Source organism: Neospora caninum, chromosome III (assembly GCF_000208865.1).
Source record: "Neospora caninum Liverpool complete genome, chromosome III".
Classification (NCBI taxonomy): Eukaryota; Apicomplexa; class Conoidasida; order Eucoccidiorida; family Sarcocystidae; genus Neospora; species Neospora caninum.
In genome coordinates, this window is record NC_018388.1 from 1,365,580 (window position 1) to 1,390,321 (window position 24,742).

At 55.9% G+C, this 24,742-nt stretch overlaps 3 protein-coding genes across 3 annotated transcripts; 1 reads left to right on the plus strand and 2 right to left on the minus strand.

The window, feature by feature from the left end:
* Positions 1-1,246: 1,246 nt before the first annotated feature.
* NCLIV_008470 (putative glycyl-tRNAsynthetase) lies at positions 1,247-9,941 on the minus strand (the record flags this gene model as incomplete). Its single annotated transcript, XM_003880363.1, has 10 exons — positions 1,247-1,275; positions 1,932-1,992; positions 3,421-3,581; positions 4,029-4,114; positions 4,334-4,488; positions 5,108-5,373; positions 5,960-6,002; positions 6,233-6,482; positions 6,942-7,582; positions 9,918-9,941. The coding sequence occupies 10 exons, from the start codon at positions 9,939-9,941 to the stop codon at positions 1,247-1,249; spliced, it is 1,716 nt and encodes a 571-aa protein (XP_003880412.1).
* Positions 9,942-10,499: 558 nt separating this feature from the next.
* Positions 10,500-16,106, plus strand: NCLIV_008480 (conserved hypothetical protein; the record flags this gene model as incomplete). Its single annotated transcript, XM_003880364.1, has 7 exons — positions 10,500-10,584; positions 10,900-10,978; positions 11,316-11,437; positions 11,670-12,103; positions 12,442-12,621; positions 13,089-15,538; positions 15,992-16,106. 7 exons carry the CDS (start codon positions 10,500-10,502, stop codon positions 16,104-16,106), a joined length of 3,465 nt encoding a protein of 1,154 aa, XP_003880413.1.
* A 1,849-nt stretch (positions 16,107-17,955) lies between these two features.
* On the minus strand, positions 17,956-23,836 carry NCLIV_008490 (rna recognition motif. family protein, related; the record flags this gene model as incomplete). Its single annotated transcript, XM_003880365.1, has 8 exons — positions 17,956-19,093; positions 20,059-20,354; positions 20,659-20,785; positions 21,441-21,509; positions 21,805-21,902; positions 22,590-22,693; positions 23,007-23,424; positions 23,807-23,836. The coding sequence occupies 8 exons, from the start codon at positions 23,834-23,836 to the stop codon at positions 17,956-17,958; spliced, it is 2,280 nt and encodes a 759-aa protein (XP_003880414.1).
* Between the last annotated feature and the right edge of the window lie 906 nt (positions 23,837-24,742).

A 24,742-nucleotide genomic window follows, 5' to 3' on the forward strand; every position in this document is an offset into this window, starting at 1 on the left:
GAGTTTCACATACGAAGCATATGCCCGCAACTCCACCCTAAACGTCACTATCCCTGAGTCGCTCCCACGTTACGACATGTATTTGTGCGGAGAGACGTTAGTTCATTGCACCTGTCCTTCCCTACACATAATTTGTATCTATGCTGTCTGTGTGAAACCTCCGTCCTTCCGTCGCCTCCCTCGCCTTTCGCCGTCCTCGTGAATTATCGAGCAGGACACTACTGGAACGTCTGAATTTGCTGGCCCTCATCTTCGATAGTTTCTAGAAATTCTTCCTGTGTCTTGCGTCTGTTCCTTTTCCTCATCCATGTTCTTCCATCGCAGATATGCCAGCGCACCAGCCTTTGATTTTCGTGATCTCGTCCAACGCACGTGCACATTCGTATTCGTCTTCTCCATTTCTCTCGCCTCTCTGTCAAAACAGAGATACGCCCGGCCCGCTGATATCTTCCGCCCTGCTCTTGAACCCCTCAGGTTCCGCTCTATCTGTTTCCCCTGACCGCTTGTCCCCCTGGCAATTCCATGTATGCGCTCCCTTTCTTTTGCTTCATGTCCTCGCTTCCGCTCGTATGATCTTCCACTTCCTTCACTGGCGTGGGATCGAGCCATCCCCGCAGGGCTCTGACAACCTGCAACAGAAGTCTCGAAACCGAAGTGCCGTGCGCTCCTTTAGAAACCTTTCTGTCTCTGCCAACTGTAGTCTACGCTGTTCAGCCGAATTTCGCCAGCGGACGGTCACAGTGCCGTCCTTCAGTGATGTCCCGTCGATAGTGAAGCAAAATGGAATTCCCAGCTCGTCCGCGCGCCGGTATCTGAAGGGGCCGAAAGGTGGAGGGGGAGAGAGTGTGCCCAAGAAAAACGCGACAGAAAGGGAAAGGTAAGAGAGACAAACGAAGTGTCGCACACAGCAGGATTGGATAACGAAAAAGGGGAGGACCAGACAAAAACGCGGCGGAGTCATGTGACAGAGAGGCAGTACACCTGCGATGCACAACCTTTGCATACTGGATTGGCATGCAGCCAGCCGAGTGCAATACTCCGAGATATATTCATCAACTGCAGTTTCACTCTAGCGCGTTGTTACACTCGGCAAAAAAGATGGCGCCGACCAGTTTTGCCAGCATAATGAACCAGAGAAAAGACGTTCCTGTTACAGAAAATGACCGTCCATCCGAGAGTTCGCCGCCTGACGTCTGTATTGGAGATACAGGGGACGCGCCATCTTTTATCCACAAATGGACACGCCTCATGCTTTGCCGGTGTGCACCTCCTTGGCTGCAAAATGCCAGTTACGGGAGTCAAGTTTCCGCAGCTTGTAAGAGGCGATTAAGGGCAGACTTATCCACGGCGATCCGTTTGTCCATGTTTCTCTTTGCGTTTTCGTTCACGTAACACGCAGTAACAGAGAGGGCCGCTTTCGTTTTGTTCCAGGATTCTGGTACAAGTGTCCTGTCCTCACCGTCTTCCAATCGATGCAGAGGAGAAATCCCACAAGACGCTGAACCCCTTCTCGCGTAGCCACTGGCAGAGGCTTCGAGCTGAGAGTCACCCAGTGGCAAGGAAAAGGCAACCGGAAAGCAGTCGTGTATTTAAGAGAGCGAGAAAGGAAGCGAAGAGATAAAACATCCTAGGAAAAAAGTCTAGGCAGCGGAGAGAAACAGCGAGAAGCGGCAATGACGATTAAGGAACGGGGGAAACCAAGGTCACACGGAGAGTTTGGAGACCTAACATGGCGCAACGCCGACGAAAACCAAGGCAAGAGATCGATAGACGAAATACGGAGCGAGGAAGGCGCGGAAAGAAGAAAAGAAAACGGAGGGGCTAAGCGCCACACAGAGACGGTTTTCAGAGTGGCCTTCTGCCGGTTCGAGCCCGTTCCGGGGCCGCGTTCCTGCTTCGTGCCTTTCGAGATCGCAGGTGTTTTCTCTTACCTTGTGCCGTCAATGTGGGCATGTTTGTGACGACTGGAAAAACTGCAGCTTGGAAGGGGGCCTGAGCAGCAAAAAACCGCAGAGAGACAGAGACAGACCAACTTGAGTGCTCGTCCGGACGTGCTCGCACAAAAGGACAGACAAACAGAGAGATCCTACAAAGCGAAGGCAAAACGGTCCCACCGCCGCTGACCCCACGGCAGCCATCAGCCTTAGAGAAGGGGAACAGGCGAGGGAGAGGGCAAAAACTGGAAATGAAGGAACACAACAGACAAAGCGAGACAGAAAGACGGGGCAGAGCGTGAAAACGAGAGGGTGCAAGGCAGTGCAAATGAGGGAGAACGCCGAGGAGACAAAAGTTTCTCTGAAATATACGTTTTATCGTTCTCGCATTCTCTAATTTTGTTATTTCCGTTCCTCCATCTGAAAACGCCTGCAGTGCCAAATCGCGATCGTGCCTCTTACCAATGCAGGATGAACATTGAGGAATGTGCGCGACTTGCCGTCAACGGTATCTCTAACGAACGAAGATGCCAATAGGGCAAGCAACAGCCTGACGACACAGGGGACAGGACAGAGAGGAAAAAACACTCGAGGAAAAGGCGAATACTTGTCTATTTGTTCATGCACATCTCTGCCTAAAGGAATCCGCTTCTATCTGGCTACCGACAGGCCCGAGATGAGCACATTATCTCTGGAACTGTCGCCCTCTGTCTTGCCCTCTCCCTCTCTAGAACTAAACACGTATGTACGTGACAGGGATGTCTTTTACCAGATATCTTCCTACCAATCCATTTTCAGTCACACACAGACTCCTTGCCTACGCTGAGCTGTCTATTGACATACAGGTCTGCCAGTGCCTGCATTGCTGCGTATCACCACATCGCACACACGAGATGTTTATCCCTATCTCTCGATATATATATATATATATATGGGGAGATGGAAGCTCTTGAGCATTGAGTGGTGCTATGCCTAGATCGGTCGTGTGCTCCAGACGAATTTAGCTCGACGTTTGGTGAAGGGCGGCGGCGAGAAAAGAGACGAACAAAAATCAATGGAAGAAACGAAAACTGGTTTTGGTGGTGGAACGAGCGGCATGCTTGGCTCTCCTCTAAAACCGTCCACGTATTGCTCCGATTCCCTTTCACTACTATCAAAAGGCGAACCTTTCCAGTCCAAGAGAGGGCTCTATAACGTGAGGCAGGATTCCGGAAGGAGACGAAGACGAAGGTGACGCAGGACAAGCGGACGAAGAAGCCGGTGAAGGCGAGGCGCTGCCACTCTCCGATGGGAGGGCCAGGCTCTGCCCAGAGTGCTGAAAGCAAACGCAAGAAGACATATATATATATATCTATTTGCGTCAGCAGAAACACAGATGCATGCGTGAAAAGGAGACCGTTTCGCCTTCTGTCGTTTTCTTTGCGCGCACAACGTGGTTGGTGTTAACTTCATTTTACGTATTTCGCTTGTGAAGAGTAGGTCGTACCTGCTGATGAGATCTCAGATCATAGTCTCCGCGAAGCGCGAGACCGCAAAGCTCTGCGTCTCCAAAGGGAAACCGAAAGGAAATGTCGATGCATCTCGAGCTGTAGTGAGGCCTGTCGTTCCGGCCCTGCTCGGCGGCGCTGAGAAGGTCCGCCGGGAGGCCTTGAGACACAGAGCCAGAGTGGCAAGGACGGACAGACACGGGGATCCATTGTTCCAGGCGCAACAGAACATAAAGCAAGCGTCAAGGTGCTCGGGGACGAGGAAGGGAAAACAAGCAAACTCCACGGCGACGCAGCCGCGGAAGCAACCACAGACGGCCGATGCTGCTGACACGGCCGGGAGCGAAGACGAGAGAAGACAGAAGACAGACAGGTGAAAGGCACACGATGAGCAAAATGGAGACGAGGACCACTCCACGATGCGAACGAAAAGGTGAAACACAAGAGGAAAGGAGGAAAGAGCAGAAAAAACCAAAGAGGGTGAAATACCACCTATGCTGCCAGTTGTAAAAACACGTTTCCACTGATTGTCCTTCTCTCCGTTCCTGGTTTTCCCTTTTCGTTTTTCGCGTGTGGTGCATGAATGCCTTCCAACAGCGGAACGCACCGATAGCAGCGAAGAAACGCGCCAGCTCGTAGATCCACGCGTTGAGCACCTGAAGGCTGTCTGTTTTTTTCGCGTCGATGAAGTACCTGACGAAACGAAAAAACGAAGAGTCACAAGCATGAAAAGAACAATAGAACTTGGATCCTGTAAAAAAAGACATTCCAGATCTACACGAGTAGTCCAGATACTTTTGTGGCGAGTGGCGAGGCCTGGAAACCCCATTGGGCCAGGGCTTGAGACAGAGGCCAGGGACGGGAAAGCACCACCGTTTCGAGACACGACGGGAAAAAAGAAGGAAAACGTACTCGATCTCAAATTGACGGAATTCTCGGAGGCGGAACAGGAACCGCGAGGAAGAGATCAACTCGTTTCGCCACGCGCGACCTTCCTGGGCGATGCCAAAAGGCAGCGAAGGGGCGAGGAACGGCGGAAGAAGATTCCGATACGCAATGAGCATTCCCTGAAGGCAGGCGAAGAAACAAGCAGTGCAATAACAGAGACAGAGCAGCAGGCGCATGCCGCAAGGTATCCGACGGCGAAGAAGGAACGAAGAAGAATGAGCAAGGAAGAGGCGGGAAAGAAAAGCGGAAGGCAAGAGCACGGGAAGACACCCGGCGGACGATCGCTGCGATAAACAAGGAGAGCTGGCCAAAGCGAAGAAACGATTCGGTCCGAAATGAAAGGCACAGCCTATCACGTAAATGGAACGAGAGAGTGAACACTGTACCCGGCGGCCACACAACCACCGGAAACGCCCCCGCAAAAAATGAAAAACGCACTCGGACGAAGGAAACCAATCAAAGGGACGGATTGCCACGGGGAGACTGCCCAGCAACATGCGGGGAAACACAAGAGATCTATCGGGAAATCCCAAAATGAGGGCGGCAGAAACACGATTATCCACGGGAAGAGAAACGCAATGCCAAGACAGCAAGAGAGAGTTGAAGGCGTCGAAGAAACCAAACAGATGAACAGGAAGCCGCCAACACCCGATGGTGTTCTCCCTCGAGATTTCGCTCATCCTGTTTCCCCACAGTTGTCGTTGAAAAAAGATTTGGGCTTTTGCTCTGGTTGCTAACCTGAGCAGTTTCCGGTCTAAAGATCCCCGCATTCTCTTCCGCGTCTGCGACGTTAGCAGAATCGCGTTCCTTGCCTCTTCCGGATCGAGTTTGCCCATCGCCTCGCTCTCCTCGTTCGGCGTGTTCTCCCGTTTGCTCTCCCTGTTGTTCTCTCTCTTGTTCTCCTTCTTCCCTTCCGTTTTCTTCCGCGGAGGCGCTGCAGCGCGATAGGCGAGTCTGGAGCATCAAGTTCCGGCGGAAGGGAGTTGACAGAGCCCCGATGCGGCCTGCGAAGATCGGAAAGATCCGGACACCGTCCAACCGCGTTGCACGGCACGTTCCTTCTCGCTGACACCTCGCCGATCCTCGCGCGTGCCTTGGGTGTCTCGATTGGCAGAGAGACGCCTTCACTCACTCGCACGGGCTGCGCCATTTCTTCCTTCGTCTCGGGCGCCTGTCGCCTTTGATGAAGACGCGCCCTCGCACACCTTCCAGCGAGACGAAGGCTGTTTCGGAAGTTCTCCTACTTTGTCGTGCAGAGACAACCCTTGGCTCCGCTCGTGAGGGCAATCTGGCAACTTGGCTGCTCTAGCTCTCTTTGGATGTTTTCGAAGATACACTCTGCCTCGCGTCTGTGCTTTCGTCTCCGCCCGCTGCCAAGGCTTCTTGCTTTATCCGTTGCGCATACCATAGGCTGAAACGCTGATCGAGGTGATGCGTGTTGTCACTGGACGCGACAACGCAGAGTGAGGCAGATGCACAGCACCAGTGGAGCAGGACACACGCGACGGGACGACGGTGAAGCACACATTACAAAGGAGGCAGAGACAGAGCCGCAAGAGGAGCGAGGGTTTGCATGTGGGTGGCGCTTACCTGTTACGGGCGAGGGAAGGTTGGGAAAGAGCTCGGGAGGAGCCTGAGGCGCACAAACCGGCGGCAGCATCTCGGCTCGAATGGAGAAACGGCAGCCACAGAAGACACGGACCGCAGAGCTGCAGATGCGAATCCCCGCAACGAGACAGAACGAGGGGACAAATGCATATTGGGGGAAAAAACAAACACGATAAGAGAGCGTGGACCACATTCCGACATCAAACGACCGAGGCAAACACTGGGAAGAAGGGCAAACCTTGCGTAGCGACGCACCTCCGTTAGAGGTCGCCACGAGGAAACCTGGCCATTGGCGGGAGCGAGGTCTTCTCCTTTTGTTCCTCCGTCTCGCCCCCGTGGCGGGTCCTCCATTTTCCGGCTGGCGTCTCCTTCCGCGCCTTCGCGTCTTCTTGCAGATCCATTTCCTGCCTCGACTTGCTGAAGACGCGTCGCCGATTGATGGCAGACTTCGAAGAGCTTGCCCGATCCGTTGGAAAGCTTCTCGCGATACGCCAGCGAGTCCGTTCTGACAGAACGTAGGAATACCGCCAGGCACCGCAAGCAAATGTGCGAGCGTGAAGCCAGTACCCTTTGCATGCGACCAGCGCGGGAACCAACGACATTTTTAGGTTCAGCCGCTCGGCCGGCTTCCCGGTGTATCTCAGCTAACGCGCGAGTCTACCTAGCTCGACATATTTTTCCACGATCCACACATGTGCTGTCGCATTGAGAGGAACACAGTATGGAGACTGCGAAGCCATTTACCACGACTTCACCTGCACCCATATTTGCATACATATATATATATATATATATACATACATATATATGTATGTATGCGATAGAGTGAGAATCTCTCTATCAATAATTTGTGATGCCCATGAGACGTTTTCGCTTATTTTTTTTGGTCGGTCGCTTTCTCGTCGCCTGCCGAGGTCAAGGTCCAGTTTGTTAACTCTGTCTGCGTCGCAATGCGCCCTCTCACCTGAACACCTGTCCGGTGTCTGTACACCGCACAAGCGAATCAACAAAGTGGCGCGTGTGGCCGCTAGCTGCCCAGACAGCTGCAGGTCCCAGACAAGCAGTTTCGACGGCAAAGATGGGCCCCCAGCGCGGGTTAAACTCGATTTCCTCTCCTTGCCCCGTGTGCGCCTCGTCTGTCCGTCCGCCGTCCTCGCGCGTCGGCTCGCCGACACCGCAGTCGCCAGCTCTGCGCCTCGCCGTGTCTGTGTCTGTCTCGACTGTCGCATCCTGGGGCCTCCCCAATCGTGCTTCGCTTTCTCTGGTCTCCCCCGACGTCTGCCTGTGCGTCAGGCTCTCCTCCGTCTTTTCCTCCGCACCTACGCGGCGTCGGCGGCACCGAAAGCACGGAAGCGAGACAGCTAGCGAGTCGCGAGGGGGGATTTGCGAGAGAAGAAGAGGCAGAACCGTGCCGGCTGTTCCTCGCCCGTTTTGCGCCTCTGTTGGGGGCAGCGAAGCCCGCTCTTCAAAAAGCGAATAGGGGGCGTCCTCGCATGCGTCGCGGAGAAAAAAGGACCTCACGGCGCGACGGAGATTCTGAAGCATCAGGTGGCCGACGGCGCCGAAGTCGACCATCCCCTTGAGGCCTCCGTACAGCTCGGCAGCCTGAGAGAAGGGAGCGGGAAAAATGGAGCAATGTGAAGGTGGAAGAAGCGGAAGCGACAAAAACACACGAATGGATAAGAAGAGTCAGACACGACGGCGAGAAAATGAACATCCGCTGCGAGAGGCGAGACAAATCGCCACGAGGCTGGACGCTGAAGGAAGAAAGTTGACGCGAATAATGGCGAGAGGACGTCAGACGGCTACTCGACACGGACGAGCCGACACAGAGTGGCAAGGAAGCGCGGCAGGCAGAGGCAACCCCGGCAGCAAAAGGTGCGAAGACCCCTATTCAGGGGAATCAAGAGACACAACTTTTTATTTCGGCTGCGGAGGCTGCCAGAAACGAGGCAGAATCGGAATTGAGGTAGACGAAGAACGAAACCCCTAGCGAACTGGACTGAAGACGAAATGGACGGACAGCAACGGGACACGAACCGCAAATGAAGCTCTAAGCTGGGGCAAACACGATCATCTTAGCGACGGCCTGTAACCGCACCAGACGAACTGGGATTGGGTAAAGCAAGACATGCCAAAAGGCGTCGCGTACCGGCACAACAACGCTGTGGTCTCTACAGAAGGCCTTCAGGTCTTGCAGCGAAGGCTGGAGTCTTCGCGCAGGTTCGACCGGTCCGTGGAAAACGGCGAAGTTCCTGTCGGCTGGCAAGGAACTGTGGCGAGTCGCGCGAGAAGCTTGTGTGGTCTGAGTTTCTGCTTTCGTCTGCTTTAAGGGGTATTCACCCGACGTCTCGTCGGGTGTATTGTCTTCACCTCGCCCTAGAAGCCTGTCTGTTGATCTAGCGAGAGTTCCGCTGGGTCGAGTTTCTGTCGCGGCTCGCCTCACTGGGTGCGGGTCCGTTCTTGGCACATGCAGCGCGCCAGAGTGTCGGCTTGGCCTCTCGCGCCAGCTTCTTTCTTTCTCGTCTTCTCCGTCGGCAACTCGTCCCCTCAGTTCTTGCGCGGGGAAGGACCCGAGAGCTCGGGCTCGCAGAGGAACCGGAGAGAAGGCTGCAACGCCCGCCGCCAAAACCTGTCTCGCGTTTCCATCTCGAAGACGAGCACAACGCGGAGAGAAAGAAGAAAGAGACGCAGTCGAGGAAAGGGAAGAAAGAGATGCAGGCGAGGGAAAAGAACCGAGACGTGAAGAAAAGTGGAGAAGAGTAGGAAACGCGAATGCACAGAGAGGCCGAAGAGTGAATTGCAGCGGCGGACGGCTGGGGTGAGTCTTGCCGGAGTCTCCTCGTGCGCCTGCTCTTGGTGGAACAGAGATTCTTAGCTCGTCGGCCCAGGCTGACGGCGAGGAAAACGTGGGAAATCGCCCTCGCCTAGGTTTCGGAGGAAAAGAACCGAGTCGAGAAGACGTGCGACTGAGACCAGGCAAGAGGGAGACGGAAGAGAAGGAGAGAACGAGCGCGCAGGACAAACAGCAGACGAAAGAAGAGAGACGACGTGCACCGACCATTGTGTTGGACTGTCGCCATTCCAGAGAGAAACCCACGCAAAGGAGGAGGATAGGTGAGACAAGAACAGGAAGAACGCATAGAAGAAGTGCACTTCGGGTGGGAGAGAGAGGGAGAGTGAGGGAGAGTGAGGGAGAGTGAGGGAGAGTGAGGGAGGGCTGGCAGAAGAAGAAAGACAGGGCGAGAAAAACGAGAAAGGGGACGGAAGACGAACGGAGAAGCAACAGAGGGGAAGGAGACAGTGCGGAGGAGAGACAAACCGGAAGAAGGGAAGGAAACTTTGGCAAGAGCGACGAGATGAGGATTGAGACTGAAAAGGCAACAAGGCTACTCAGAGATGGCAGTGACCGGAACAAGCGGTCGTGAGAGAGAGACGGTAACAGAGAAAGACCGAGAGGGAAACACGAGAGGGAGACACGAGAGGGAGACACGAGAGGGAGACAGGCAGAGGGAGAAGGCGAACAGCGAGAGAACCTGGGTAGGAATCAAGGCGCGCGCCTCGAACAGTGTGCAGATGCAAGGCCGGGGAGATGCAAGGCCGGGGAGGAAGGGGGAGAAAGATGATGAGGTTTTTCACAAGACAAAGGAACGCTCAAAACGAAGGGAAAGAAGATGAAAAAGACCAGAGACAAGACGGAGGGACGACGAAATGCAGAAGCCCGAAAGGGGCTAAAAAGGGCGCGCAGGACGCAGCCGCGGAGCCGCGACAAACAAGACACGCGGGCGAGTTGCATGCAATTTGAGGCGTTGGCGGATGATGCAAGTCCGCCGTTTAGCACAACTGCGAGGAAGCAACAGTCACGAGGAGATTCTCGTTTATTCCTACTCAGCCGGGGGAACGAAAGGTTGTTCTTCTCTTTCATGGGACTCCAACCTACAGAGGGGGATGAGTTCTTCTTCATCTGACTGAGTGCGCCTTTCGCGCCTCTTTCGTCTCTGCGCGCACAGCCCAGTTTTTCTTCGTTTCTTGCGTCTCTCATTCGTCCACCGCGAACCCTGCCCGCTTGTTTTTCTTTTTTTTCCGTCCGACAGTCTCGTATCCCCGTTTGTCTCTGTAGCTGCATGCATTTCTCCGCTCCTGCTGTGCATCCCTCTGTGGAGGTCCGTTTCGTCCCTGACCAGGGACGTCAGTGCATGCACAGTAGCGAGGCGGATTATAACAGGCTGAATTACTGCTGTTGTTTTCCTTAAATCCAGATTTTATCGCATATGTTTCGCTAAAAACGAATGCGACTTTCAGCCGCCGTCGTCGCCACGCTTGAGTGCCAACACTCCTGAGATACGGCCAGAAGCAGCGTCGGCAAAACGGCACCAGCTGGCGTCTCCGAAGAAAAACGGATAGGGAACGACGTCGAAGGAAGGAAAGCGAAGAAGAGAAGGAGGAGTGGAAGCGGAGAAGAAGGAGAGGAAGAGAGGAAGGAAGAACCTCTGAGTACCGTTTTTTTCTTCCGTTCGCAAGAATGCGAGATGGAAGGGCATCAAGGAGCCGGGAGGGCTCCTACAACGAGCGATCTTTAGATCGGCCTCGCCCGAAGAGAGTGTTCAGTGAGTCGGATGCTTTCCTTTTTTCGTTCTGTCCATGATGCCATGCTGTCATTTTCTGTCAGACATTGCCGCTGTCACAAGAAATGTAAAGTTGAGACGGTCGTTTTTCTCGCCGCTCACGGCGTGGTTGTGTCTGCTTCGCCTTCTCTCCCGCTCCGGTCGCTTGGCCTTTTTTTCTCTCTCCTCTCACCTTTTTCTCCAAGGTTGATTCTGTGTCTCTCTCCGCCGCGCCTCTGTCCTAGTCTCTCTGTGTGTCTATCTCTCCCCCTCCGCGACACCGGTTGATCCCTTCTTTCTGTGATGACTTGCATGCAGTTGGCAACCTCCCCGTCGACGTCACTGATGCAGATCTCCGCCCACTGGTCCAGCAAGCTGGCCCCGTTCGGTCTCTGCAGTAGGCGCCTCGTGTTCGCTTTCGCTTCTCCCTGTCTCCTGTGTCTCCCTTCTTGTCGCCCTTCCTCATCCGTGTCCTCTCTTCGCGCTTCCCGTGCTCTTCTCCTCTGTACTTCTCTGTCTACTTTCGATGGCTTGACGCGTTTCCCGCCTTCGGTCGCCTTGCTAGTCGCTACCTCTGTTTGTGGCGCCGCTCGTTTTGCTGAGCGCAGCCCCTCTACTTCTTGGTTTTCCCTCGCGCGCAACTCTTCAGTTTTGATTTTCTTCTTCCCTGTCCGTTCCAGCTTCTGCTTCAACCTCTCTTCGCCTTGCGTGCCTCTGTCGGCGGCTCTTCGCAGGATTCGGAGCTCCAGAGCCACCGGCGGTGGCAGGCCCAAAAGCCTCTTTGCCCACGTCGAATTCGAAAACGAACAAGACTGCGATGCCCTCTTTGCAATTCTCGACGCTCGTGTCTTCAGAGGTACCCGAATACACCAGCCTTCTCAACGCCCTTCTTCGGAGGCTCACGATGTATATATATATATATATGTATATATATATATATATGTATATATGTACATATATGTATATATGTATTTATATACTCAAGTAGGGGTCCTTTTATGAGTGTATCTGTTCAGTTCCGCCTGCTGAATCAGTGAAACAGCAAGGCACGCGCAGTTCCGTGCTCACGTCCATTTCTTTTTTCGCAGGTCGAACGCTGCGCGTTGAATGGGGAGATGACAAACCGCGTCAGAAGCAGAGAGGCGATGGCAGTGCTGCTGGAAAGCGCAGTCGAGGCACTGCCTTTCCGTCCGCTTCCGTGGAGAGAGAAAAACCTCTGGACTTTCCAGACGCAAACGGAGAGCCCCACGGGCCCTCGCCTGTGGGGCGCGGCGATTCCGTAGGCCCCGCCTACGACCGCCGCTTTGCAGGCCAAAGCCGGGGACGGTCGTGCGGACGCGGGGCGGAAGAAGACGACCGAGGCGGGAGAGGCAGGACGCAGGCGGGAGGCCAGCGACCAGGCGGGAAAGCAGAAGAGGAAGCCGCGTATCCAGGCGACAGAAACACGGAAGGCGCACTCTTTCACGCCAACGGACTGAAGTTATTTACTGCCGATGGAACCATTACTCCTCAGGCCCTACAGGTAGAACATATATATATATATATATATATATATATATATATAATATGCACTGTTATTTGTGCAGTTCGGTAGGTAAGCAGACAAATGGAGGTGGCTGACATGTACCCTGAGATGTATGTTCACTTCTTCTATGAGCACGATTTTGCAGGAGTGCCTCAGTGCACATAGAGCTGGCAGGCAGGTTCGTAATGCTTCATGCGTGTTTGGCTCCGCTTTTTCTTTGTCTCCTACTTCGTTTCGTTCCTTTTCTCTCTGTTTTTTTTGTGTGTGCCTCTATGGAGGCGGGCGGGTGTAGCTTTGTATCTTCTCATTCGTTTTACGCTACCACGGATTTTCAGATTGCAGCGAAATTGACGCGAGGGGACCTGGGCGCAATTCTGGAAGAGATTCAGAGTCTGAGTGCGCAGATGCCTGCCACTGCCCGCAACGCGCTCCGCGAGAACCCTCTCCTCTGTCACGCCCTTCTTCACGCCCAGCTCGCCTTACACATGACTGCAGGCGAAGATCTCAACCTCGTGGTAAGCTATATATAAATATATATATGTATATATATATATATATATATACATATATACTGTATGATTTGTAGGTATCTATATGTATATATAGACATAATATGTTGGTAGATATATGTTTACATGCTTTTGCGTACTCTCATGCATTGATGAGCAGAGAAAACACAGGGAACCTGTGCGCGTAGAAATGAGACCATTTCGGTGTTTTGCCTTGCCAGCTCTCTGGTTGTCTTTCTTCCGCATCTCTCTCTCTCTATGGAAGGGCTGTGTGTCTAGACATCGGTGCGCAGGCATGATTCATGACACGCTATTTCGTGGTTTGCCCATTTCCTGGGTGTTTACACTTCCTGGTTCGCCCTGTTCTTTTACGGTTTCCTGGTCGAGCGCAACTGCGTGCATACGCCCAGGAGAGGCGTCTCCACCGTTACGACCGTCTTGATGTGTGCGGATCCTGTGGGGTGTCTTCGTAGCCGCTGTCACCTGCTCAGCAGGAAACCGCCCGGAAGATCCTCGTCGATAGACTCTCGCTGGAGCTTCGGCTATGCCAGGGGAAGTCCCCTGAGTCTCTGTCTTCTTTGCCCCTCGCTTTCTCTGGCCTCTATGGCCCGTCTTCTCCAGAGGTGTCTGCTTCCACCTTAGACCAGACGTCCCAAGGTCGGGACTGCGGTGGCCCACAAGACCCGCGTCCTTCTGCGCCCCAGGCCGGGGCTCGGGTGTCTCCGCCAGTCGCCGTTGTCTCCTCGGCAACCGGCGCTGCTCTTTTGCCTGCCGCCTCGGATGCGTCGCCAAGTCGCACCCGAGAGGAGCCCAGAGGCGCGCCTGGCGCCTCCTTCCCGCCCAAGCCTGCGGCTGCGCCTTCCTCAGGAGGGCCTTCCGATCGAAAGGTCGGGAGCACACCCCCAGACGGCGGCGCTGTTTCGGCTCTTGCGGTCGAGGATCAGCACGCGCCGCCGCGGCCTTCGTTGGCGGATGGATTCCTCGCGGCTGCCGCGTCTCCGCACGCCCTGCCGGCGGCTCGGGGGCCACCGGGCGCAGATACGAGAGTCGCTGAGAGCGCGACATCCCACCTGACTTGCACAGCGGCCGAGAAGGCGGAGGCCGAGCCTGCAGCAGCGCGACAAAGTGCAGCTGCAGAATCCGAGACCTCGCAAAATGAACAGGGGACACTGCCGACTCTTGCCGGTGGGCAGGAAGCGGACGCGGCGAGCGCGAGTGTCTCCGCCCCTGCGTCGGCTCCAAGTGTCTCCGCCCCTGCGTCGGCTCCAAGTGTCTCCGCCCCTGCGTCGGCTCCAAGTGTCTCCGCCCCTGCGTCGGCTCCAAGTGTCTCCGCCCCGCAGGGTATCCTGTCAAAACGTGAGGAGCCTCCACTCGGGAGCGTCACCTCCCTGGGGCTTGTGGCCCCGGCGGCTCGCCGCAGTCTTTCTGCGGGCACGTCTGCGCCTCCGCCGCTCCTCCCGACCCCGCAGTATCCTCCACCGGCGTTTCCTCTCGGTCGAAATGGGAGACAGGCAATATTTGACTCCTCGGTGTCTGCTTCGGTGCCGCCGTTTGCGCCATGTTCCGACGGCGTGGACGCTGATCCCGTCCTAGGCGCGCTCGCAAAGGACGACCTCGGGGGGAAGGCCCTCCCGACGCCTGCTGTGGCGAGCCTCGAAGATCGAAGCAAACCGCTATTGGCAACTCCCCCAGCCTTTTCTCTGAGGCCAGCGTCTCTCCCGCCTGCTGCTGGCCGCACTGCATGCGTTCCTCAGCTCGCTGGAGGGCTCTCAGGAAGGGGACCTCCCCCCGTGCATGCGACCGGGCCTGCAGACCAGTTCCCGGCCACCCCCCCGCCGCAGTTCTCGCCTGTCACACCTGCGGGCGAATCGTCGACTCTGCCGCCAGCGGGGCCTACGAAAAGCCTGAACGCGCAGCCTCAGGAGAAAACAGTTGTGGGGATTTTCGGCGCGGAAGGCTCGCAGCGAGCTTGCCACGCCACGCCGGTGGCGGTGGCTCCCGCGCATGGTGACTCGAGGGGCGGGGCGCACGCGCAGCTGCCTGGGGGGCTGTGGGCCTCTCCAGTGTCTCCTTTTGGAACCGAGACATCCCCTGGTCTCCACCCGCGGACAACTGTGGTCCGCGCGACGCTCGGCGGTGCCGGTACGCCTGCTGGATCTCAGCTGCGGGAGTCCGGGGGCCAGCAGACGATAAAGAGAAGAAGAACGGAGGAAGGAATGGCCCTCCAGCCGCCATCGGCAGGCGTCGACGACGGCGCCAGGCTCCGCCTTAATGGCGGCGCCCTGGGGCCTTCCTGGTCTGCTCTCCCGTTGTCTTCTTCAGCATCCTTCTCGTCGTCGGCGTCCTTAGGAAGTTTGGAGAGTGTCGAGTCTAAAAACGCGACGGCTCCGCAGAGAGGCGCTGGACTGGTCCCTCAGCTCCCGAGAGAGCCTCTGAAACCTTCCGCAACACCTTCCACGCCTTCGCTTCTACCGGCTCTCGCGAGTAGCCTCCCTCTGTCTCACGGCTCTGCGCCTGGTGAATCAGGACACGGAATCCCTAAGGGCCCTCCGCTTCCGAGTGCCCACGGGGCGCAAGCTGGCACTCCGCAGCCGGGCGTTCCTCTCGCGTCTCTGAGTCACCCGTCGGCGCTCGGGAGCGAGGATCTCGGCCGCCTCGAATCGTGCTCCACGCGTCCGCCGCTGCCTCGGGGGACAGGCGCGGGGCCGACTCCCCTTCGGGCCTCCCGACAAGGCCACGCAGAGGGTATCGGCATCGTTGAGCTGCCTAGGCCTTCCACTCAGACGCCTGCTGGCACTGCAGGCGGAGACAGAGAGAGGGCGAGCAACGCCGTGGCGATTATCCTGGCTCAGGAAACTGCTGTCGAGGAAGCGGCTCCGGCGCTCGTGGACGAGGTGATGAGAGTGCCAGCGATGCTGCGAAAGTACGCCTTTCTTTGCTGTTCAAAAGAATCGCGCATCTCCCAAGATAATTGCAGGGACACGGCATACCTTGGTGTTCGTACACCATGTATATATATACATATATGTATATGTTTGAACCCGAATGTACTGGTGCATATTGAATATATATATATATATATATATATATATATGCATGCGTGTTTAGGGGCTGATCAGTCATGTTGATCAGGGCGTTCTCGCGTGGAGCCATCATTCTCGCCATGCAGGTTTGTATGTTGGAGAGAGGGGAACGAGGAGCGCGTGAGAGACAGGAACGCGTTGAAGCAATTGCTTGACTCTGCCGCCAGTGGTGACAATCCACACGACCAGCAGGACAGAAGGAGCGGGCGCCCGGACGTATGCAGGGATGCTCATGTCGCGCCCACAGCTCCGCCGCTCGAGTTTCATGTCTCGTTCTTTATGTTTCTTTGCAGCATCCTAACAGCGCAGTCGATGCAGATGCTGCAGTGGGGCGAGACGGAGAGGCGCCAGGTGTTATCGATTCGCAAAGCGCTCCGAAAGAGAGGCTGCGTCGTTCTCGATCAGTGAGAGGCGGCTGAACGCAAATGTCGGATGAAGGCATCTCTGCGGTCGAGATGGAGATACATAAGGGGACACAAAACCCCGCCCGCCATGCACAGACGCACAGGGAGGCTCACGCACAGCCAGCCTGCTGATCGGAAAAAAATCGGGAGAAGGGAGGAAACGAGAGAGCTCGCGCACACCTGAGAACCCCCCGCCCGAGTTGTGGAGCGTCGTCTCTGTTTTCTATCAATGTCTGCTTTTCCTGGTCACAACTGTGCTTTTTTTTCCGCCCTTTCCTTCGCGAACGTCGATCCTCACGTAGTGTGTCTCCACGGGGAAGCGCCTGATAGACGGTCGCCAGCTTTTTTCCCGTTCGGTTTGCGCTCATCTAGTTGCATCACGCACTTGTTCAACTGTTCAGAGGTCGGCGGCGCCTGTCCGGCCGACACAATATTTCCTTGTTTCAACGTGAAAGCGCGCCCAGACAGCAGAGCTCCCGACTGGACCTGGCGAGGTGTTTTCCTCAGTGTGGTGGTTCTGGTGCCTGCCGAGCACTGCTCCAGCCCCAACTAGTCCACCTCTCGCAGCAGTGACGCGGCCTCTTTCAGGCGTTCTGCGTCGGTCGGCATGCAAAAAGAAGAGCAAACGAAACGGAAATGCAGAGAGGTTTTCGCAGGTCCCTGCTTGCTGCGCTTTGCCTCTTTCTCTCTGCATCCCATTTGGAGAATCTGACGCACGTCCCAGGATATGCGTTTAACCTTTTTCCTCGCCTCTCTCTTTCGTTTTCTCTGGAAGGGTTTAGTCTAACCGGTCTGTTTGAGAGAAAAATGAAAAAGGCCCTAGGTTCGGCTGTCGATTTTTCTCTTTTTGGGAGATCCGGCGCCATCGGAAGCGAAAAGAGCGAGTCAGTAGCAACTGGTACATCATCAGAAACTGCACTAGCCTTCGCCGCGTTCCGTCTGTCTCTGTGTCCATCACATTTCTCATCCTGGTTGTGTGTAGCTCTTCTATATGGGGAACGAGAGACACAGTGCAGTTCACCACTGCGCAAGACTCGTCGAATCCGGGAGGGGGGGGGGCTGGGTGTTGCCTTCGAGCGAGGAGATTCTGAAAACACGGCATGCGGCGCTGAGCGGTTTTCAACCTCCGCCAACGCAGCTTGCGTTTTTTCATCCGCAGGGGCCTGAGCGGACCACCTGGACTGCTCTCGAGGGCCGTGCGATTTATTCACACGGCGCCTCGTAGCAGGGAAAAGAGAGACCGGACAAAGAAAAAGGGCCCGCATGCGATTTCCCTCTGTTTCACGCGCTACGGTGTAAGTCACCTGAAATTCACTGCGGGAACCCGTGTCTGCGTGTAGGCACTAAGAGCCAGCGAGTGATGGCATCACTCGACGCAGAGACATTCGTAGAAATCCCTGGAAGGAGGGCTGCAGCTTTAGCTGTGTATCTCTGATCAGGTCCAACCATAAAAAGGAATATGTGTAATACGTAAGCACAGACTGCATGCAAGTCATACAAAAAAGAGATGGTCGAGCGCCTCAGCCGAGTTGCCACAGGATGCGCAGAAGCTGAGGTAGCCAGCATTGCACCCAAAAGGATTGAAAAAGACATTTCCTTGTACCTGATTTCCTCGTGATGTTTTTGGATTCGGCCCTATTTCGCCTTTGTCAAATCAATGCCCCAAAGAGTTCTCCGCCCGTTTCACAAAATCCCACTTTGCTGAGCTTTGTCTCGTTCGATCCTGTCTGCCTGTGTATGAACGTGTGTACGAACGTCATCGACAAAGAGACTGCGATTCGAGCCTCAAAAGAGCGAAGAGGCAAATGCTTCTAATTCCTCTCTCTGCACGCCCCTTCCCCTCCACGTGTCTCTCAAAATTGTCGCTGGCGCTTCACCTTCGCGGCCGGAGCCTGGACTCTGTGGAGCGAGGCTTGCGCCTGGGGCGCGGGTGCATGCACGGGCCTGTTGACAGGAGCCGCGAAGCCTGGGCCCGAATCTGCCTTGCCGTCTCTCCTGGAATCGGCTTCTGAGCCGGAACCTCCCGGGTCGCCTGCGCCGCTGCGGCCTGCGTAGCGATCTCCGCCTTCAGCCGAGACTGCGTGCGGATAGGTTTGGGCCTGCTTCCCTCCGTAAGGGTGCGAAGCGAAGGACGAGTACGAGGCAGCTGGGTAGGACGCGAATGACGCGTGGGAGCCGTCACCGTGCTGCTGAGGATGAGATGCAAAGGTAGACGAACGATTTGCGGTTGAGCCTCCTTCGTTCTGACCGGAAGGGAAAAAAGCAAAGTCGTCTCTTCTTCCCTGCCACTCAGCTGGTGCTCTCGGCGCGGGGCGCAGCATTGCAGCTCCTCCAGCGCGCTGCGGCTCTTCAGAGGCAGAATAGGAGGGGAAAGAGGAAGACGGGAAGGAAGAAGGGAACGAGGTCGACGAGGCAGGATACGAAGTTTCTTGAGAGACCGGTCGTTGGTTAGGCTGCTGGGAAGCCCCGCGCGGAGCCGTGAGAACAACGATGGAAGGAGGCGCCGGAGCAGACGGGAAGGACGAGAAGGACGACGGGTGCGCGGCGCTCGCACCCATCGCCTGTTGAGCAGGCGCAGAGGCTCCAAAGTTAGATCCAGTCCCGTGGAACGGGCTGGACCTCCCGAACTGACTCTGAGAGGCAGCCGGCGCGGGAGCGGCGTGCGAAAGGATGTCAGGCTGAGGCGCAGAGGCAACGTCTGCCGGCGGCGGAGGCGGGGGCGGTTGCTGAGATGCCATGGCACCGGGGGTCTGCGGCGGAGGCGGGGGGGGAGGAATGAAGGGAGAGGAGGGAAAGGAGGAAGGAAACGAAGCGGATGTCGACGATGCTGGAGCCGAGAGAGGCGCAGGGACACGTGGGAGAGGGCCCGGCCCAACCCCATGGGATCCAGATGGAGACGCCGACGCAGGCAACAACTGAGGCGACTGCGGGCCTGAGAGAGAAGAACCCCGCGGCGGCGCTCCGGTTCCTGGGGGGGCCTCGGTGGCAGATCTGTAGAGAACGGTGAACGGCAAGGAGAACGGGAGAGAAAACAAACGCATGAGAACGACCCCGCCGAAAGAAAAAGACGACTGCACAGTCAAAACAGGGAAGATCTTGGATCATCTCTTCCGTCGAACGACCTCTCTCGCGACCCCTACCGCGACCCGTTTCACCCTCGAAAAGAATCCCCTTCCGCTTTTTTTCGAGTTTTCAAGCGTGCGGGGCCTTCCTCTGCTTTGGTTTCGGTTCCGAGCCGAGCTCTACATTACGTGTCGTTTCCACACGACCCCTCGTGCGTGTTCTCGCTCGTGCGTCTTTTCGGTTTTTGGACATACTCTGCACTGCCTCCTGCTGGCCTGTGTGCGCTGCCGGCGGCCGCAGCCCCTTTCTGGGTCTGTGGCAAAGCATCTGAGAGACTCGCGCTTTCCTCCTCACTGCTGGACCCCTCGCTTTCGCTGCTGGAGGAAAACGAATCGGCGCTGCGACTGCGCCTCGATCGCCCGCGACCCTCCACGCTCGCTTGAATCACTTGCAAGACCTTTGGATCTAGCCACGGGAACCTGAAGACAAAGCGCGCAGCTCTGCCAAAAACGGAGACAGAGTCCCAGCCAGCGGGAAGTCGGGAGCTCACACCCCTAGACTCACGCCACATGCCTATACACCGTAGACATGCGTCTGCGGATCTACAGGATGGAGAGAAATGTGCCACGCGCTGCATCCCCATACCCTGCCAACATGCCGACTCAAACAGCCTTCTCACGACCCTACGATACAACTACATAAAAAGGTATCTAGAATGTATACACTGGGAACATCAGCTTCTGTGTGGCAACGAGAGAGCACACAGCGATACGTAAAACGCATACCGACACAGACTCCGGGAGACATGCGCATGCAGAGTCTTATAGAAAACGAGACATGTGTTCATAAGCAGGATGCGTGAGTTTAAGGTAGAGATCTAGGGCTGTACTTACAGCGACCGCGCAGCTCCGAGGGGGTCCAAGGAGCCTTTCCCTTGGCCATTTCCCGATTGGCCGGGACTCTGCAGTCCACCTGGACGGTCCTCTGCGCCGGCGTGCGCCGGCGCGTCTCCAGCGCCTTGTTGGAGCCCAACTAGCGCGGGATCGCCACGTGCTGCGTCGGCCCTGGCGCCCGGCGCTTCGTTCAGCTCGACGTGGGACGAAACCAGGGAAGCGAAAAACGAAGCAGACAGAGCGGAGGGGTCCCGGTGTGGCAGCGCCTGACCGGCAAGTTGGAAGAGTTTCCTCAGCTGTCAGGACACACACGGGCACGCAACAAGAAGGCCGTGAGGCAGGGCACGACGGAGGGGCAGACGTGCATGCAGATGTCAAGACTCGCGCCAACAGGAAAACCCAAAAAACGGCGCAGGAGAAGAAACAAAAGAGACACCGACACGAACAACTCCAGCACGAAAACAAGCGTCAGAAAAGATAAAGATACGCGCCAGTGCGGGAACAAAACAGTAAGAGGAGCAAAGGACGTAAAGACACAAATGAGGCAGGCAAGAAGCTTAAATGTCAGTTTTAAACTGGAGAGGGGAACGGCTAGCTCACCAGCTGGTCGGGGATAGGTCCGCCTCTCGTCCAGGAAATGGAGTCGCATGCATCGAGCTCGTCCACCAGAGCAGCCGGCACGGCGATCACTCTGATTTGGCGCTGGCCTTGCTGCTTCGCCTTGAGACTGAGCAAAGCCGTTTGGAGCGGCGAAAGGAGACAAAAGAAAAACAGGAGACAGAAACCGAGATCGTGAAAAGCAGGCAGCCTCCGGGGCAGGGCCTTGTGTCGCGAGGGAGGACCAACGCCGGTTCGCAGGATGGAGAGCAGAGAGACGGGACAGGAGGAACGAGGATTCAAGAAACGAGAAGTGTGTCGCGCATCCCAGATGCTCCTCGCTAGAGGAGAGGCGCAGATCTGCAGAAAAGTGAAGGCCGACCGTCACATCCACAGGTCCGAGGAGCAAGGGAGCAGGGGCAGAGAAGACCCACCGCGAGCGTGCAGACTTCGGGAAAAACGGAACAGTGACCAAGGACAAAAAAACACCAGACGGAGGATAAAACGAAACGAAGGACAGAAACCAAGAGAGGAGGGGCGGTCCGTGTGCGAGAGAAGGAGACGGATAAAAGGAAGACGCGCACAGGGGGGACGACGGAAGGACGCACTGAAAGGAGGAAATACCGGTCGAAGAAAAGGGACGAGGGACACAAGTCGCTCAAAAGCTGGAAAAGAGCGACGAAAGACGAACCACTGGGAAAGTCTGCGGAAAAAGAGGGAATGGGACAGGAGGTGCGTAAAGAAGAGGAGGAAACCGACGCGCGGGAGCAGGGCGAAAAACCTACGCTTGGTCGAGGCCTTGGGCCACTGCGCGTGCGGCGTCTTCGCTGGTGACGAACTGAAGGAGCGCGATCCTGGAGAGGCGGAGAAGCAAATGACAAAAGAATCGCCTTGACGCAGACGTCAATGGGCTGTCGGCGAGAAAGATAAGAGAGCGTCAAGCTGAGCAGAAAGGGCTAAACGCAGCGGTGCCGCAAAACGGTCGGATCTTTCCACGGGAGACGTCCTGCAGAGGATGGCGAGAAAGAGGCGCGGGGGCTCACGCCGCGTTGAATCGGTTTTCTTGATGCACCCCAAAGAAGGATTTTGCCAGTTTACGGGAGACGCTGCGATGCGAATAGAATCCGCGAACGAAACGCTCGTTCGTACCCAGATGAGCGGCCGTCGAGAGCGTTGCTGAAGATGCGCACGGCGCGGACTCGGCCGAACTGGACGGCGGCTTCCCGAATGGAGATGTCAGTTTGCCACTGAAGATAAACCACGTGAAAGGAGGAAAAGACAGACGGCGCAGGTCGTGAAAAGGGGCAAAAGAGAGGGAGGAGCGAGACAATGAAATCAGAGAACGCCGGCCAGAGGAAACAGGAATTGAGCAGCGGAAAAAGAGAAAAATAGTAGAAGCGAGAGCGTCTATGTGTCGACTCAGCCGGATTCGCAGTGCTGAGAAATGATGCAAGGGGACCACAGCAAAGGCAGTCGACAGAAGGAACTGTTGCGGGGCGAAAGCGAGGGGGTGATGAGAAGGCGACAAGGAGAAGTCGGGTGTTAGAATACCCGGGGTGGGGGAAACCGCAGAAGAGAAAGACAAGGACGGAGAGAAACGCGAGAAGAACCGACTGTGGACGAAGAGGAATGTTGGCGGATCGAAAGTAATGGAAAGAGCGAGATGGAGTATCACAGGCTCGGTTGAAGGAGAGACGCAGAGAGACACGAGAGAAGACAGAGGGAGAAGACAGAGGGTGATGACCGGGAGGAATCACGAATGATTAAAAAAGGCAGAGGAAAGTGAGATCACAGGATACGAGAAGCAGTGCACCCAGGAGAAAGGAGCGGCACAGGAAACAGAGAAAGAGGATGCCAAGAGAAAGCGCGCATGTAAGCATTGGGAAGGGAGAAGAGAACGTGGACATGCAGGCAGCAGAGGAGAAAGTGCTTACAAGCGAGAGATTAGCGAGAAGGACGAGGCTGTTTGTTGTTGAGCCTTCAGCGTCAGGAACGAGGTCCGGAATCGCCGGAGGGGGCCCCAGGAAGAGCGGAACTTCTGCGCGAGAAGAAAGGAACGGCTCGGCCGGTGTTCAACAGTTGAGACACCGTCAAAAGAGCGGATCCGACCAGGCGCGAAATCGGTGGACCTCGGGATGCGTGTATCCCACTCCGAGTGTATGTACACGAGGTTGTAAACTTCAGAGTGCGAACCAGGAACCAGGATGGACACCGACCCTCCACACATTGAGTCAGCACGCAATTGCTCAACGGGAAGGCGAAACCACAGGCGCATATCAACAGACCTCTTGGATATATATATATATATATATATAGGTATTTGTGGGTAATACATATACATACAGACTGACCGATGCGTGTGAAGGCGACTCCGGTTCCAGGGAATTTTCTTCTTTTTAGAGTGGAAGCCTCGAAGGAGCTGCCTCGGCCGACGGCAGTGGAAGGTCGACAGGGCAGAGGCGCGGCGGCTTTGCTGGAAGAGGAGAGATTAAGGTCGCCACCGAGGACCACCAGATCGTCTTCTTCCTTTTCGTCCTTCTCCAGTGGACACGTCAGGGGAGGCGAACCGAGGGAAGCGAGCGCCGACTCCTCGGGAGGGAGACCAGATGACGGCATGCAAGCGTCGCCGGATGGAGATGCGGCCAGCGCGGGATGCGCAGCAGAGGCGGAGGAGACAATGAGGTGGTCAGCAGCATCGATGCCTTCGTACAAATCGAAATCTTCTTCTTCGTCTCCGCCGTCCCTTGCCTCGGGGCCGTCGACCTGCATCTAAAGCGAAAACGCGCAAACCAAGAAAGAAACAAAAGGCTGGATGCCGAGAGAGAGAAGGGCGGGCGGGGAGGCGGTCGCCGACTAGAGGAAGAATGAGAAAAGAGAGACAGGAGACAAAGCGGAGGCATGAAACCTCGAGAAGCCAGTGAGGCCGGGACACTCTCGGGAGAAGAAAGCGCCTTATAAAGAAGTAGGTAAAGGCAACAGGGAACAGAAAAAGAATCAGAAGAGAAGAAAGACAGCCAACGAGATAAAAAAGACTGGAGAAAGCAGAAGGCCCCCCTTCCGACGAGGAAAGCGAGCCGGTAACCGCGCCTATCTGCTTGGTGGCCTAGGGCTTCTGTGTTTAGATCCCTCAGGTCTTCTTCGCGAGGGTTACCTGGCTGCCGTTGGATTGCTCAGGCTCCATTTTTGTGCGAAAGAGCGGAAACCGAAGAAAGAAAAAACGGTCGTGGCGCCGGAGAGGCAAGTGCGAAGAGGCAGAGGGAAGCAATCACAAGGCGCGGCTTGGGGAAGGCGGGGGAAAGAGAGCGAGAAAAAGGGAGGCAAAAGAGAAGAGGTCTTCTACATCTGCATGTGATGGAAAATCGCCCAGATGAAACTGGGCAGAACCACAGCTGGCCAAAAAGCGAGGTTTCCACGACACAGAGAACGAAAAGACCACCTTCGTTCCGACCTCGCAGTCTCCGGTCTTCCGCGCATTCGAAACCGAAGCCAACGCATGTGCCGACACGAAGTGGAATACCAGAAGAAAACGAGGGGAAACAAAAGAGAGCAAACGCATCGGAGATCCGTCGTCCTCTCATTTCCTCTCCGACCTGTGTAGAGAGAGCGCACATGGAAAATTCTGCATGCAGCATGCGCCGCAGTCCCTTCCCCTACCGTGCCGCGGGTGATTTCCACACCGGTTTTCCACTGCCTTTTTATCACCAGAAAAGAGTCTCCTTCTTCCCACCGACACACTGAGAGCTAGCAAGGATTCGCAGTTGTTTGTCGCGTTTCGCGCCTTCCGCGATTTGGTTGCCTCCTGTCTCTCCCTCAGAATCTCGCGGCCCCTCGCGGCCCTCTCTCGCACTTTCGAATCTCGATTGTCTTGTTGTCAAAGAGCGTCTCCGCTGTGAGAAGAGAAGAAAACGACTCTTCCTCCAAATACGGACTTCTTTCTTCTCCTCTGTCTCTTTTTTTCTTCCGTGTGTGTTCTTTTCCCAAGTCAGGCAGCTCCACCGCTCTCCCTGATCTCCCTCCTCTCTTAGGCGTTCTTCTTCTGCCTCAGTTTCTTCCTTGCTCCAGCTGCCTCCTTTCTCGTTTTCTCTCT